Source organism: Thunnus maccoyii, chromosome 16 (assembly GCF_910596095.1).
Source record: "Thunnus maccoyii chromosome 16, fThuMac1.1, whole genome shotgun sequence".
In the NCBI taxonomy this organism is placed as follows: Eukaryota; Metazoa; Chordata; class Actinopteri; order Scombriformes; family Scombridae; genus Thunnus; species Thunnus maccoyii.
Genome location: NC_056548.1, coordinates 16,746,714 through 16,763,551, shown reverse-complemented (window position 1 = coordinate 16,763,551; position 16,838 = coordinate 16,746,714). Strand labels below are relative to the sequence as shown.

The 16,838-nt window shown below is 43.2% G+C and overlaps 1 protein-coding gene across 4 annotated transcripts in view; it reads right to left on the bottom strand.

Moving 5' to 3' along the window:
- Window positions 1–1,956: 1,956 nt before the first annotated feature.
- LOC121880919 (protein unc-79 homolog) overlaps window positions 1,957–16,838 on the bottom strand; it is a 33,186-nt gene continuing 18,304 nt past the window's right edge. For 3 of the 4 annotated variants that reach the window (XM_042388535.1, XM_042388537.1, XM_042388538.1), the window contains 28 exons: window positions 15,403–15,584; window positions 14,918–15,119; window positions 14,597–14,779; window positions 13,863–13,931; window positions 13,109–13,446; window positions 12,783–12,965; window positions 12,428–12,590; window positions 11,878–12,027; window positions 10,487–11,743; window positions 9,179–9,280; window positions 8,543–8,659; window positions 8,357–8,459; window positions 8,121–8,261; window positions 7,956–7,994; window positions 7,716–7,828; window positions 7,344–7,429; window positions 6,782–6,955; window positions 6,388–6,456; window positions 6,189–6,299; window positions 4,793–4,897; window positions 4,617–4,694; window positions 4,408–4,497; window positions 4,131–4,306; window positions 3,448–3,631; window positions 3,137–3,340; window positions 2,827–2,904; window positions 2,696–2,737; window positions 1,957–2,583 (listed from right to left, as the gene is read on the bottom strand). In XM_042388535.1, coding sequence (XP_042244469.1) covers window positions 2,395–2,583; window positions 2,696–2,737; window positions 2,827–2,904; window positions 3,137–3,340; window positions 3,448–3,631; window positions 4,131–4,306; window positions 4,408–4,497; window positions 4,617–4,694; window positions 4,793–4,897; window positions 6,189–6,299; window positions 6,388–6,456; window positions 6,782–6,955; window positions 7,344–7,429; window positions 7,716–7,828; window positions 7,956–7,994; window positions 8,121–8,261; window positions 8,357–8,459; window positions 8,543–8,659; window positions 9,179–9,280; window positions 10,487–11,743; window positions 11,878–12,027; window positions 12,428–12,590; window positions 12,783–12,965; window positions 13,109–13,446; window positions 13,863–13,931; window positions 14,597–14,779; window positions 14,918–15,119; window positions 15,403–15,584 — 4,928 coding nt within the window. In that variant the 3' untranslated portion in view covers window positions 1,957–2,394. The remainder of the gene's footprint in view (window positions 2,584–2,695; window positions 2,738–2,826; window positions 2,905–3,136; window positions 3,341–3,447; window positions 3,632–4,130; window positions 4,307–4,407; window positions 4,498–4,616; window positions 4,695–4,792; window positions 4,898–6,188; window positions 6,300–6,387; window positions 6,457–6,781; window positions 6,956–7,343; window positions 7,430–7,715; window positions 7,829–7,955; window positions 7,995–8,120; window positions 8,262–8,356; window positions 8,460–8,542; window positions 8,660–9,178; window positions 9,281–10,486; window positions 11,744–11,877; window positions 12,028–12,427; window positions 12,591–12,782; window positions 12,966–13,108; window positions 13,447–13,862; window positions 13,932–14,596; window positions 14,780–14,917; window positions 15,120–15,402; window positions 15,585–16,838) is intronic. The other variant, XM_042388536.1, reaches the window with a different exon arrangement.

Genomic DNA, 16,838 nt, shown 5'->3' with positions numbered 1-16,838 from the left:
ATTTTAATTTGCACATTATACATTTACTTAATGATGCGAAACAAGCAAGGGGGACAAACCTGTAGTATACAGGCTGATGCAGAAGAGCACTGAAGAGGAATGTCAATGAATTATAATGTGAATGAGGGGCCATAGAGTACTTTGCCATCCCTGCTTTAGATGTGCCACTTGATGGTAATGCCAATGGACATTCTGAGCAATTTAAACATTCATGCATTGTCCAGCCAGGGCACTGAGGATTTCACTGTAATAAAAGCAATGTGACAGCACTAGGCGGGGGGACCAGGGATTGTCACTGTCTCAACAAGCTTTATGAGCCTCTCAGAAGGTATTTCCATGAAGCGAAAAGGACGCTGATACACAGATTCTCTAAGTGTGGGTTCTTGAAATTCTTCCTGTCCAAAACTACTGGTTATTTTGATCTGCTGCAGTCTGTACAAGACTACCTCCATCAACCTGATCTTTAATCAAGGAATGTCACCAACGCACACACCTGGTGATACATCCTGCTGGTGCGTGAGTGTGTATGTGTGTGTGGAACAGTTCACACTCAGTGCTTTCAAAGCTGACCTTCACAATCTTTGAGGACCCACTCACACCCTCTCTGCCTGAGAGGCCTTTGGTCAGCGTTAATTACCCTCAGTACCTCCAGCTGCCTGCTCATCAGGTCAGCGCTCCCATATGGTCCTCCAGGAGGCAGCAGGCAGGCGGGCAGGGGCGGGGAAAGTGCTGGATACCTGTGGGACACTGATTACATAAGCTGCTGCTAATGAGAGAGGTTCTTTCGAAAAGGGCTGCGAGTTCAAACGATCACGACGGTGGCAGTGGCTGACAGATGCAACCCCAGAGCAAGGGGGACTTGATTAAACACACACACACGCACACCTGTGCACATGCAGGGACACATGCACATACACACCTGCACCTAGAATCACTTTAATACACACTCACACACACAGAGGCACACAGCAGGAGAGGGGCTCTTTGATGAGCCAAGACTAAAGGTTGATGAGAAGGGGCACTGCAACCTGATTTAGCTCGCTTGGGGTCACCGGGGAGTGTGTGTGTGTGTGTATATGTCCGCCAGTGTGTGTGTTCATTAGTCACGGTGTGTGAAATCATTATACTAGTGACTCATTTGGCACACACCTCTCAACATGGTTCCTCTTATACATGCAGTTACTAAAAAAAATACAATTTTAAAAGAAGAAATATGCAAATCAAATTTGTCTTATTTTTGTCCAATAAACCAATTTCTTCATGCAGAATACATTAATATCATCAGATCTAATTCATCTTAAAGCTTGATAATGAAATCCTTGCAGCAGTGAAGATCAAAACAAAGATTAATGTGCTGTTCAGCTTTCTAGCCCTGCTGTCATGTCATCTGTTATTCTCAGACAAGAGCTTCGTGGTAATGTGGTTAGACCTCACAACAATGCTTAATCATAACAAACCACATTAAGCCAAAGGTAATTGTGTTTGCTTGGTATACGCGTGGGCCAATCTGTTTCGCTGCTGCCAATGAAGAGGGGATGGAGGAGGAAGAGGTGGGAGGGGGGGGGGCTTTCCACTTTGGGGAAGGGAGGGGGGTACACCGAAATAGTCTTGTTTACCTCCAATGTCTGGCTCCACCTTATCGAGTTATAAAGCTGCTACTGCAACTCAGATTGGCCTCTGATCGATCTGAGCTCTGATGGCGAGAGGCAACATGACTGACAGTCTGACAAGGATCTCAGACGGGAGCTGGGTAATGCATGCCGTGTCATTTTCCCGGAGACACCTGAGGTTCAGTTCCTAGTCCGGAACAGTAAACAACAGAGCTGATTTTATCGCTCTGCCATCTGCATTATGGTAAACTGGACATTTTCCATATCAGTACGGACATCAAAGGGCAGTAAATGTCACATTTGAATTTTGAAGGGGTCAGCAATTCATATGAAATGACAAGGTATCTGAAAAACTCATACTTTTATTATCCAGCTTGCAACCAAGCAACTTAAAAAGTGATAGAATAGGAATGTCACAGAGTGAGCATATATAAGATTCAACAAGCTTTCAGACACTCACTATCACTAACATGGATCTATAGAAATACTCTTAGTCATCTACTGACTCTTCAGATCTGTTGAATACAACAGTTAGGCACCTGATACAATTATCCCACACAAGTCTACCGAACCTTAAATTATCAGTTCCAGTCCTAGTACTTTAAAATAGCACAGATTTACTGTACATATACAAGTATCATACTAAAGGTGCTGGAAATGATTCAGTCTGAATGAATCCCACACAGCGTCATTTTACATAAGAGTCCTTTTTTTTTTGGTCAGCCAGAGGTGGATGCATGCAGGTCTATGGACCCAGATGACCCCGAGGTGACCAAAGAGCAGGTCACATGGGGTAGAACTGTGAGGCAGCCTCAGACGACTGGATCTCCACCTGAGCCATCTTGAACTGGGTACACTGCAGCCACTTGCGCAGAGCGAACGGCGGAGCTCCAGGCGTTTGGGCCTGCAGACACTGGTGGTTCACCCGGTTCTGGATGGCTTGGAGACGCAGCTGCAGCCCCGCAGATAAGTGCTGGGGAAGGAATGAAGGGAAGATGTCAAAGTTGTAGTTTAAAATCATCTAAAGTGTCAGTATTTACTTGCGTGGTATCATTCTGTATGGTAGAAAGCTTTGAAGGCCTTACCTTAAGGTTTGCCTGAATCATGGGTAGCCACATAGGAATTAGCTGAAGGGAAGAATAAAGGGATGGATGAGTTGTAGCTTGGTGATCATATATTAATCATATGGTAAGAATTATGGTGAGTTATAGCAAACCTTGACAAAGATGGTTGAGTTGCACTCCTGCAGGGCTTCCATCAGACTAATGACATGAAGACACACCATCTCTACCATCTGAGAGGAAAAAAATCATCAATAAAAACTCAGATTTCCTCTATTACCAGTTACTGTTTCCTTGCCAAAAACAAAAGAGGAAATTATTACAAAAGTAGAAACTAAACGTCTCTCTTCATATTACACATTTCACATACAGTATGAACACGCAAACCATATTTTCAGGCCCCTGTTCCTACCTTAGCTAGCTTAGGTAGATCACTGATGGAAAAAGAGAAAGCAGAGCACTCACCACTTTATTGTGGGCCATGAGCTGTAGGATGCTGGGTGTAACACGACTCCAGAACTCCAGACCGGTGAGGATGGCACTGGAGGAAAACTCTGTCTGGTTCTGGTTCTGCATTGACGGAGCAGCAGCTGCCTGCTCGCAGTAGATGGTCCACAGCTGGGCGAACATGAAGGCGTGGAACAGAGAGCACATGTGCAGCACCGACGTCTAGGGACAGAGATGAAGACCAAAGCAGAAAAGGCCGGTGAGGTGGTTACAGATCATATTAATAAAACCTGGGTAGGATCATTTAAAGGGATTTGTTTCTGCCGGACCTTGGATTGTTCTGGGAAGCCAATGAGGATGACGATAAGATGATCAGCGATGTGGGAGCCAGCATCTAGAGGGATGGGCATGCAGGAGGTGGAGCCCTGGTGCAGCGCGCAGTGCGTCAGGGAGCCCAAAAGAAGCCAGGACAGCTGACGGATGTGGGACACACACTCGATGAATTCTTTTGGCCTGCAGATGAAAAAAAAAACTATTTTACAAATGAGCCCACAATATGTTTTTACTATAGCAGCCTCATATTTTAGCCATGGGGATAGTTTCGGTTTAATTTGTCCAAGTTTTGACATGTTTGTCTCTGAGATTTGCCTGCACACCAACACACTGTCAACAGTTTTTATAGGGTCTATTCTCTTTCCACTTTGGTAGAAAGTAGTTGAAAACTGTACACAGTAATGTCTGTGTATCATCAAGACAAGGACATTGATTTAGAAAACAGATGTTGCTGCTGAATTCTTTAATGTATATTTTCAATGCTGTGAGCACCACAAATGAAATTCTAGAGGCAGAAATCTCAGAGACAGATATCAAAACCTGGACAAATAAAGTAAAAACAATGTACATGACTAGATATCACTAGAGATATGTGCAGGAATATGTTTTTATGTAAATCAGGGTGAACTTTACATCATGAAACTGTTACTAATATCATATGTTTTCTTGTCAGTCTTACCCTTGTTGCATGGTGGAGGGAGGATGATAAAGCCAGGGAAGATAACGGACTACAGCTTTGTTATCACGGTGATTGCCTTTGCTGATCTCCATGGCGGCGACTTGTGCCAAGCCCACTTTAAGGTTCCCCCCGAAAGTGTCCTCATGCAGCGGCTGACAGCAAGCCTTCATATGGCTCTGAATAACACATTTGCAGTGAGAGAAAGAGACTGCATGAGAGAAACTCTGCGCATAATAAAACAGCATGCACACTGTGGCATTCACATGAGGACACTTACTTTAAGTTTGGTTAGCGTGTGCATATCTGCAATAAAGTCCAGGAGCTCACTTATGTATTGTCTCATGCATTCCATTGCTGCAGTTGTGCACTGTTAAGAACAAAAAAAAACATTTAAGGGGGGAATCACAGTGGGATCTATCTTTATTTCCTGCTGTTTTATGAGGCTGATTCTAATAAGATTCTAACGCATAGCGACTAAAATCTTACCCCGGGCAGCGTTGAGATCATGTGCTTTTGGATGATGGTGGATTCTGCTAGCCGTGTACCAATATCTGCACAAACGAACTGACAAATACCACAGCACAAGGATGAAACACTGATTTGTCACCAATATAAGTATATGGTTATTGCAGACTGAAGTGCATAAAAGAGATTCTTTTTACCTGGACCAGCAGTAACAAGTTTGTGTCAGGCAGAGGAGACTTGAACTTGAGAGCCTGCAGAAGCTCTAACACCACAATGCGGGACATGTAGAACTTATCTCTCTCCTGGATGTGAGGGGATAGAGTGGAGTAAATGTACTGATGCAGCAAGACTGCCTTTTTCTATTATCACTCTCCCTTACTCATGCTGCGAGGAGAGCATAAACTGTGTAGCCTGAATAGAGGGGGAAGGACAGGCAGCGAGAGGGAGGGAGGGAGGCAGAGAATAGACAAGAGAATGGAGAGGCTGAGGAGTAGATTTAGGCCAGTCCAGATCTCTCCTCCCAGAGTCCCAGGCAGCTCAGATGAGGCTGTCAGGCTGCCTTCTCCCTCCCTGAGGACAGGCTGCTCTCTTTGTTCATCCCTTCCACACAAAGCCCAGCTGCCTGTTTACAAACCACACTGTCATCTTCTGGCTTCCACTTTGCCTCTCTCTTTCTCTATGCAGTCATGTTTGCTTATGTTAGGTGCAGGCACATGCTCCTCCGCTCCTACAGAATGCAGAGCTGCCTCTGACATTTCTTACTGTACAGCTTGCTAATGCGTATACCTGTACGTGGCATTCTCATAATTAAAAGTTAATCGAGCATGTCCGCTGGGTAAATAGCAAATCATAGGCTTAAGCTGAAGGGCCTGGTCGTATTTGGGTAGTGCAGTGCAACTGTGACAAATGCTGCATGGTATGACAAACTTTAGTGGGTCTAGAAGGCCTGACTTTGTGTCCTCAAAACCTGACCTCCAAAGATAACTGAGCCGGTTGAAAAAACCTTCCTGCGCTTCCCAGAAACCTCCCCTCACCATAAAACAACTGCACAGGACAGGTTCCAAAAGCAATTGCTCATAGTGACTCTGGGTTTTGAAAAGCGGATATTCTACGGTGAGGAATTAAAGAGGGTGAAGAAAATCAATACTGCAGGAGACATAAAGCATGCAGCGTTGACAGTGGTGGAGGACTGAGGATTCATCTGGCCGAACAGTGCAGACAGCCCTGGCTCCATCTCTGTCTGAGACAGCCACTCAGAAACACACCATACATCCTCAGCTCTAGCACACCAACTAATCATGTTAATCAATATTGGCTGATTGCCTACTTAATCATCTGTGACACATGGCCACATTTCTGGCTGACTGGAGAGTCAGGGAAGTAGGTGTTGCACTAAAAGAGTGATGACCGAGAGGCCTGCAAACAGGATCTCAACATTTTTAACACTGCAAATTAGTTTAAAAGGTTTAACTCTTTCAAGGCGGCGTAAATCCTGGATGCCAGCACATGTTTTATTCTTACAGATGAACACCTTTATTTACCTTTATTACTTTTATACACAAATGTAAGTAGTGTAAACACACTCAAGAGTACCTTGTTGAAGGCTTTGTAACAAAGTCCACATAGTTCCACTAGGTACGAGAGACTGAACATGCCGTACTGGATGACAAAGCTCAGCAGCTTGGAGAAAGGCTCCAGGAGGCTCTGCAGGACAGAGGAGGAAGACAAAAGGTGAGATGTTGGGGGCCAGGATTTGGACAAATCTGAATGTAAAATTATGCTATGGGCTTACCCGGGTTGCATTTGTGGTTGGGATTTTCAGTAGGCAAATTATAATCCTCAAACTGGAGTCCATGGGGCACTAATGAGACACACAAATTGCAAAATAAGTTAAGAATCTAAACTGTGTTTGAAAGTGCAAATGTTGCGCAAAAGCAGAAAATTATTGCATGATGCATAACCATAGTCTTGGACTTGGTGTTTTGAATTTGTCTGCAGTGATAAATTGGTTAGAATGCACTAATTTGACCTCCAAGGTCAAAAGTGGCAGAGTCAAATCAATTACAATCTTAAGACGCTGTCCTATTGAACCTGACAAGGGCGCTGGTAGATGCTTTTTCCTCCAGCCATAATCACATTAAACCATATCAGAGCATGACTAAGTGAGCGGCAGAGTCGATATCTACCTTCAGAGGAAGCACAGAGGGCAGTTTTGTGAGGAAGGTCTGGAACTGGTTGCAGATGGTCGTCCACAGGTTGCTAGGAGAGTCCATGGGGAGAGCCTCCATGAAGGTGGCAATATTGTCAAGACAGTGCAGCATAGTGCCCCCTGCTGGCAGACTCTTCTTGTTGTTCAGGCCCTGGGGGGGCACAGAGGCATAAACCATAACAGGGTTATATAATGAAACTCTATAAGCGAAGATATTTCCATTTAACTGATCATTCAGTCCTGATCAATCCCAATGCTTGTGATGAGGGCAGCGGATTTAGGACACTGAAGCACAGATGATCACTTGGATGGGCTCATGCATCAGTGGGTTCTTATCTATGTCATTCATTTAGCTTAACAATAACAATAAACTGGTACAGTGGCGCAAAGGCAGGTTTTCTTGAATGCCCATAGGATTTGTTGGTTTTGATAGGCTTATGTTGTGCATGTAGCTGGAACCACAGAAGAGTTTTTGCTTTGACAAGAGCTCCTCCTGCTGGTTATATGACTCCACATGGATACATGAAGAAAAATCTCACCTCTAGCAGCATGTTGAGGGCAGCAACAGAACTCAGTTCATTGAAATCTATTAGCGAAGATGCAAGAGTCCTCAGAAAACTTCCATCTGCAAAAAAAAGAGAGAAAGAGAGAAGGAATCAGGATAAATGTCCAATGGGAGTTTGTTAAGTTAGTCTTATCATTATGGAAAATATATATATAGCCTACATAAAAAGAAATATATAAATACATTTTTAAATATACATACATCTACTATAGGTTACTTATTATTGAATACAATAACGCCAAAACACACAAACATAAGCAGCTAAGGCATGCTGTTAGTCTTTATAGAAATAGTGCATGTGCAGTTTAAGGATTGTTAAATTTAGCATTAAGCGGTATGAGCAGACCTTTGATGTTACTTTGGAAGAGCTGGGGCAAGATGCCATTAGGGGCAAGCTGGTGGAACATACAGCGGAGGAACTGCTTGGCTACACCTGCTACATTCCCCGGGATCAACATACTGCAAAACATCACATGGAGAATAGCTTTGCTGGACGGGCAGTCACACTTCATATCTATTATTAAACTCATCTATAAGCACAATGAATATATGAGCACACCGGTGCGGCAGCTTTAATGTCTCATACCTCTCGGCTTGTCCAGAAAAATTGGCACTGGATGCCAACCTGAAAGAAGTTAAAGTGGTGGATTAGGACTCAGGAATGAATTATGCATGAGTTCTAAGGGTGAGTTATGAAACTTCATTTAACGGTGAAGTGCTGTGTGGATGTAGATTGCAGGAGCTGCTGTACCTGCCCACAGACTGCATGATGTCGAGAAGCATCGGAGCGGCCAAATCAGGGCTGAGGTGGATGAACATAGAGAGAACCACCACTGCGAGGCCAAGAGTCTCCTCATCGTATTCCTCCAGCACAGCTGCACAATCCCGACACCTAGAGCATCACATGGAAATACACCAGGACGGTTTGAGCATTGAAATGACTTGTTTAAAGACAGGTAGCTTGTCTAGAGAGGTAGTTTAATTCACCTGTCAGACATTGTTGTAGGCTGCTCGTCAATGAACTCCTCAGGCGCAGGGACAAACATGCTGACTGTGCTTGGTGCAGAGAGCAAACTGGTCTTTGTAGGACCTGTAGAGGAAGAAGTCATTAAAATAAAAAAGCAGCAAGCTTCTGGTGAGATTCAGATATTAGGTGCTGCAGCAGCGACTGACCCGTCTCCCAGATGCTGATGTTGTGTGGCGCGCTGGACTGATGCTCCAGCTGTCTCTTCATTAGCTGGCTCATGGTCAGAGCTCCCAGAGAGCCTCGCTTCACTTGACGGTACTGAGCTAAAAGGATCACAGACACAGAAAAAAAACATCTGTGTTCAAATATTCGCTTAACGTATTTCAGCCATACCAACAAGTGTGAGCAGTTAACACGGAAATAAGACGCTCACATGAAAAGAGATGGTCAGTGTTATTTATATTATATCACAAACATAAATTTAATTCTGAGCTGAGGCTTTTTGAGAAACTACACCATTATAACAATAAGTTACTAATTGGTAAATTAATTGTTCAAACCTTAGATAGGTATTTTCTCAGCGTTCTTAGGAATTTAATACGTTTTATGTGATTTTTATTTCATACTAGTCGCTCTAATATTAAGCTTACAAAAGTTAATTTGCAGGAAAAAAACAGGCCAACACTTTTCTGTTGTCTGCAAAGATATTAGATGCGCACTGAGACAGCACACAAGTAATCCAAAAAAATTAGTATTAAGGCTCGCATAATGTTTGACGACAACAACCGTTCATTTTCTCGAAGTTGATGAGGAGACTGAGAAGTAAAGTATTTGGATCCTACTTGATACTGAAGAGCGGTGGCTTGTTTCGGGCATAGCAGCTTCAAGCGTTGGGGCTGAGGCAGATTCTCGTGGCTTTTCCAAGGTAGACAGAACTTTGTGATCTGTAAGGCAATATGAGTGAATCATGGGCAGGACATTGGCATCAGAATGTATGCCCCTACAGTATATGCCAGTAGACATCCAATAATAATGAACAATAAAGAATAGTTAGAGTCTAGTGAATAGTTATAGTCTATTTAGTGCTAATTTAATTACGGTTTGTTATGTTAAGTTTAGTGTTTTTTAGAAAGCTCACAAAAAGTTGTTCGATGTATGTTTAAATTCTTTCTCACTCCTCTATTTTTTTATATTAGGTAAAATATTTTTAAAGCTTCTGATGTGCACTCAAAAACCTCTGAAGTACTTGTTATTGGCGTGTTTGTATGAAAGGAAAGGAAAAGTGGACAAATACATATAGATCACACCACAGGACACCACAAGGTTGGAGTGGTCAATTAAAAACAGATTTGAGACTCATTGCACATGTTTCAAAGTGCATTTGTTTTCTAAAAAAAACTATTTACCTCATTAAATACAAATCATGTATACTTGACATTTATGCTGTCCATTATCAAATGCATACTATGCACTTTTTTGTTCTGTTTGTAAATGTATTTTCCTTTGTGTTCCAGGCGGCCATTGGTTTCCATTCTTTTGGAATACGGTGTGAAGATGTATAGTAGACTCAGCTTGAGTTGTGTTATAGATCACAGCCTATATTCATTTCAAGCCTGTATTAATTTTTGTCAGTTACATTTTCATTCTGTGATAATGTAGTTAATGTGCAAATTGATTTGCAATGCATCACCTCTTACTGATGATGTTACTTTGATAAAGTTTTAAGAGACTGCTAATTCCTTTTCATACTGGATAGAAAACAATGGAAGCCTGGAAACATAGAGACAATCAGCATGGTTTACAAAATGGTTAGCTGTGACAGAAATTTTATACAAAGAATCTTTTAAATGGGTTAAAACTTGCCAAATCACTGGGATGGTCCTTTATGTTTTTTAAAAATCTCTAGTTCAAATATACACTTCCAACTAAACTAGCACAAATTGTGTGTACTGTGCCTTTAAAAAAGCATTTGATATGTCTCCTCAAATCTTAGAAATCCCCTTAAAAGATCATTTTGAAACAAATTGCACAGCCAATGAGTACGCTGGTAAAGTAGAAGGATTTCACAATGAGCCCATGCAACAAGATCACTAAAAGAGCAACATTTTTTTTCTTCAAGCATCAGATATTTGTCTTTCCTTCCTTCTTACCAGTTTCTGCGGCCTGCTCACCACCCAACTTATCAAACGTGTTGAACGAGATGTCCAGGTATTCCCTCTGGATGGCACTGACGGCTATCTTCCTTTGCTTACGTTGTCGAGGAACGATCTGGATCTTAAACTCTGCCTCATCATTGTCGTCCTCGTCATCAGGTTTGGGGTCACTGTCATCACCCATGTCGTCGTCCTCTTCATCGTCGCCGTCCTCCTCTTCGTCGTTGCTGTTACTCTTGCTCTTCTCCGGTGAGGACAGAGGCTCTGCTCTGTCTTCTGGTATGTCCAAGAAGATAGTCCTACTAGAGGGACTTGTCCCGGGTCCCATCCCGGTCCTCACCTCCTCAGAGGTCACGGATGTGTCGTCTATTGAGTTATCGGGGACATGTGGGGTCTTCCTCAGCAGGTCTCTCTTCTGCTTCAGGGTCATGGGGCTTTCATGGCAGACGTTTTCCGATCGATCAGGGAGGTCCAGGGAGGTGCAGGGAGTCACACGGTTCTGCCTCTTTTCCACAAGCGATTGTGGGAAGTCTGGGGTCTTTTTGTTACTAGAGCAGTCCTCCACACTCACCTGCACCACAGGGGACATCCGCAGAGTGTTACTGCTTGCGGGGGAAGCCAAGACCTTTGGACTGCCATTGAACTTGGAGCCTATGATAGTGTTGAGGTCAAATTCCTCATCACTCTCCACGATCCTCAGAGGAGGCAACGTTTCAAACACCAAGGAGTCGCTGTCAGACATAGAGAGCAATGAGTGTTTCTCTGGAATGGAGGTGCAGTCAGAGGACAGGTCAATGAGGTCTGGGTCCTCCTTCCCCTGAGCTGATCCCCCTAGAGAGCCCTGGTCCAGCTTGTCATCAAAGGTCTCCATGCAGCTGAGGCGGACCTCTGGGATGACAGGTTTGGAGATGTCGGACTGGCCACCTCGAGAACCTCGCCGGTCCACAGGATCACAACCCTCCACTCGAACCGAGGAGCCATCGGACGATCCTTTGCCGTGATGCCTGCCGTGGGATGTGGCAGAGGATGGTGGCAGGACCACAGGGGGCACTTGCATGTCACAGCGGTCGATGCAGGACTTGCGCCGATGTTCGTCCAAATTGAAGAGGATGGAGTCCGTGTTGGAAATGTCAAGAGACTTCTGCTTGTGCATGGCCTGCAGCCGCTTCTTCCTGGTGCTCTCCTCCCTCACGCAGTGCAGAATGCTGTCCTGAAGAGCGCTGGCTTCACGGTACTCTGACAGCTCAATTTCACCTGAGAGGAAAAATGAGACTTTATCCCAGTGAAAGCAACAAGCCTCCTGCAATCACAAAAATATGTTCTGCTGAAAAAGATAAGATCGATGTGCTGTAATACTACGCTTGACACTTAGAGCCTCTGCTCCTTACTTTTCTTGGCATTCAGCTCCACTGGCTGGTATTTTACAGATTTGCTGCCACCAATCCTCTTCAAGCGGGCAAAGAAGGTCTGTGACTCCTTGTTAGCAGCACCAGTCGGAGTGTCATGGACGTCTGACTCATCAAATACGCTGTCTTCCTCTGAAATGGAGAAAAAATATGAATGATTTTAGTAGCCTATAGATTATCAAAAACCTTCAGGATTGGGAATCCTTCATTTTCACTCTATTTTATACTATTTTATACAAGGTATAGTACAAGTTTTTCCTCTAAAATGCTATTCTGATCTATATCCTTCAATGGTAACCCTCAAAACATATTCAACCTAAAACCCACAATTATAAAGCACAAACACTTATAACGTTCAGGCAGTTCTCTTCTCTGTTTCCAAACTTTTTTATTTTTCTTGCTAGCTGCCAGGTTTCATCCTCTGACAATATCAGCTGATTATATGTAAGCTAGCATTTTTTCTTTTTCTTTTTATGGCCTATTCAGCAAATCACCATTACTGAGATCTGCTGTTAAGATAAAAGTGTCTCACCTTTTTCTTTCTCACTGTAGCGGCTCATGTTGGAGTTGTCGCTGTAGAGGGGACCTGCTGTGGCGTGGGGACGACAGCTGTGATACTGGGCATTCAGAGTGTTGATGGTAATGTGGATCAGATGGAGAACCACTTTACTGCCGTCCATGTCTCTATAAGGATACTACAGAGCAAAAAAGTATTATAAGATTATGTTGTATAGCTCTTATTCTCATAGTAATTCAGATATTTAAAAAATGCAATTCAATGCAAAAAGATCTTAGAAAAACATTAAAACATCTTTGGAGATTGAATGAAGAGAGATTAACTCATGCAATGAAACCCTACTGACACATAGTAGTAATTCAAATAGTACCTTATAGAGGATAACTAGGAGGGCTTTGAGCCACATCTGTCTGATATGCGGCCTCAGGGCCCAGAGAGAGCATCTAGGTGGCTGCTGGAAGTAGTGTCTCAGCTGAGGACATGTGCAGTATTTCAACACCTGAACCACCAGGGGGAGCAACTGCTTCCCTAAACAAATATTGTAGTCCATCACCTGCAGGAAACAGCATTTCATTTCATTAGCCCGCATTTTTTATTGTTATATTCCTCACAGTCAAGTACTAGACATTCCAGTAAAACTCCAGCAAAAAACACACAATATCAAGAAAGGTGATATTAAGGTTAAATGTCAGTCACTTGTGCAATGCCGGCAATGAAGGCGTTGAAGCAGGTAGAGGTGCGCATTTTCTGAGGTGCAATCATGAAGCAGCCCTCTTGTTGGTCGTAGCCCAGCAGCACATACAGGTGACGCTTAACAGTGTTGAAAGCCTTGGCACTGCCGATGTCTGCCTCAGCGCTGCTCTTGTCTTTGGCCATAAATTTCATGAGCACCATGATCAGCTGATGAACAGTCTGGTGATCTATGCCCGCGTCCTCCGGAAGCAGGTCTCTGATGACGGCGTCGTCCTCAGGAGATGGGGTCTGGCCTACGAGAGGGGCTGAAGCGTCAGGGTTAAAGTGCGGGAGGAAACGTGCTGCAGACAAGGGAGAAGATGGGACAGAGGGAGGGGTGCAGGAGCAGGGGGAAGCAACACAGAGGGTAGAGGGGGTCAACTCAATCTGTCCACATCTCTGACAAGAGAGATGGATACATCATCATGCAGTATACATACATCAGTGCAACATGTTCATGGAATATGTAAACACAAAAAATGACCACTAGCTGTTAGCAAGAGTGTTGCTTTTCACTCTTTCCAGTGTCAGAATCAGTTTAAGTCTGAGGCAGGATGAAAAAGCAATGACTGTCACCACAGAGCAAATATTGCCTTTTCATAGTGCGTTCAATATTTTCAGATAATAGCTTTATTAATATCCATATGGCACTTTTCATCCAATACGATGTGATTATGAAGAATAATACTGCATGTTTCAGATTTGGATTGTTATTTACCTGGCAGGACTTTCTCTATCATATCTCCCAGTGTCGGGGCAGAGTGCTCTTGCCTCGTAAGCCTTAGAGCTAAAAACCACATATGAAGAACACGATTTAGGAGAATGTACACGGGAGGTAGCACAGGACGCATGTCTGAGCTTCATGATCATCCAACACAAACACACACACACACACACACACACTGTTCACAAAGAACACACTATATCGCCTCAAAACAGTATGAATCCAAGTGAGTAAGGGCATTTGAATGAATCACATATATCCAACGATGACATCATGTTTGAACACAAGTAGTATCATCCAGAAACTCAGACAGCCTTCTGTGCAGAGACAGAGATAAAATGAATGACATGGTCAGAAGTTCCTCAGTTTTTGTTTTTTTCAAACAACGTGGTATTTAATCATTCAAGTGAAATGACATTTTGGAACAAGCGATGTAAACAAGTGAGGAGAGAAACATTAGGAAAAGGGGACCAGACTTTGCCCAAATAGCATTTGCAAATAAATAAGCATTTGGTTTCACCCACAAGGAATAGAAAATGGATTGTGATGATTGCATTAGGAAAAAGTGGGAAAGTATCATGTGATTTCTCTTTAAGACACATTTATGATTATTTAGACACATTTGTCTCAAAAGCTATTTGCAAACACAGTTTGACCACAGACTGAATGAAAGTGACACAAGATTAGATTCAAACTGATGGACAGAGTTGCTGATCTGTGCTACTCACGAAGGCGGTTGCTCAGTGACTCGGGGAGTGAAAATGCCCTTTTAGACTCCGTCGGGCCTCCTTTCACACTGTCACGGAGGGAACGCACACTCTTCTGACGATTCCTGGCAAATCGGGCCCGTCGTATCTTCCACAATGCTGCGTCGCTGAGATTGGCTACATTAGTTCGAACAGCTGTGATGGCTGTCAAAAGAAAAGTCACAAATTTGATTTAAAACGCTAATGTTTTTGTTACATCAGGGAACTCCTGTTTGAAAAAGGAGCAGCCAGTGTAGGTGGAGCAGGTGTAAAAATCAGAATGGGGACATAGCAGCTACGTACTAGTAGGGAAAGGGAACTCCTTGTTGCAGTCCAGGTGTAGCTGAGCCTCCAGAGATAAAGTTTCAAAGCGGTTGACAAAGAATTCCCAGCTGAGTGCAGGGACGTCTTTCTTCAGGAAGTGCAGCAGCTGGAGTTTGCTGAGGATGATGGGCCGATCCCTCACAACAGTGTCAAACTGGAAATCCAGGCAGAGGCACAAGCCCTAGACAGTACACAACAAATGCAAACACAAATACAGTCCTATTATTTAATCCTATTTCAGCATATATGATGACTATTTAGCAGAAATGATTCAAAAACCCTGCACTCCCAAAACAGGAGTGAAGAAATGCCTCATCTCTGTATACAGCCTTGTACTATATATCACTATTGGTCTTAAATAGGGCCTCACAAATCAAAGAGCTACATTTTATTTACTAAATCACATGTTCCACATTTATGTCTTTCTGAACCTAAATTTCCTATTGACTGTGTGGACGGGTCACCTGCAGGGCCGGCCTCTTGATGGTGTCCAGCAGGAGTCTGGCCCGGGTGGCCACAGCTGGGTTGACGTCCTCCACAGAGGCCAGGAAGCAGCAGAAGGCATGAGCTAGGGAGTACTTCAGCAGGTGGTTCTTCGTCACCGCACCGATGTCCAGGAACCGACACAACACCGCCACCTTCTCCACTGGGAGTTTTCACGAGAACGCGGAGTGAAAGGGGATCATCATCAGCAACACGGACAGATTGCACAATGAGAAGAGGCAACTGAGCTGCCAGATGTCCCGACTTAATTACCATGATATCATAAACAGACCCAGCCATGAGGTCAGTGATGAAGATAATTAAGATGAATTCATACAATGTCTTTGTCCCATATTTGTCTTCATATGGGTATATAAATATGAATTTAGTTTGTTAAAGAAATAACAAAAATTACAGAACATAACGATGATATAAAATCTGCTCAATGCATCTGTATAATTAATATGCACATTTGTGAAGCAAGGTAGTCTGTAATCTGTTTTACAGGTGTTGTACAAGTTTTATCATGTAAGGCTCATGAATTATTGTCTTCACAGTTGCCATAATGACAATAACACGTCCCCCATCTCCTGTGTCATTGTGCCAAACAGGAGTGCATTTAGTCATTTCGAATAAGATCATCCATACCATAATTACTAGGCTTTTATTTATTATTTATCATGGCTCAACTTAAAAATCTAAAAATAAACACTTTTTCTGAAATCCATTAAGTCTCACCCACTCTGGGCTGATGGATAAAACCCAGTGATGACCACTGGGTGTCAGTGTGGGAGTTACAAGACATTCCAGTGCAGTGAGAGGTGAGGTAGATTGTCTTTTTCTCACATTTGAAGTTTAAAAAAGACAAATTGTACAAATTACACCAACAAACATTATAATTTCAACACTACTAATAAGGGGGTACAATAACATTATTAGAGCTCATGGTGGTGATATAGACCATCAGCGTTTCATCACCATGTTTTATTTAACCAGACGGAAAGATCAAATAATTTATTTGACCATTTTTTAGGGAGTTAAGCATATATATACAGCAACTCGATAACTTTACACTTTCTACAAAATACATATATTTTGGGCTACAGTCAATTGAATTTCTCTCCTGTTTTTTTCTATATCCATACATTGAGTCAGAGGAAATGTCCTCTGCCTCTGTCTCAAGGTCGTACAGCTCCTCTCTGCCAATCACAAGGCGAGAAAACCATTATTAATCCCACAATTCCTCGCTGCCGCCTGTTTGAGCCACATGGTAACCATGACAACACAAAGGGGAGATGCGGGCAGGCTGTGGTGCGGTGGTTTAGGAAGCATATTATATAAACAGACTGAGGGTCTTCCTGTAACGTTTCATTCATACAGCCGCAACTACCGCGCTCACAAAACACATCTTGAGAAC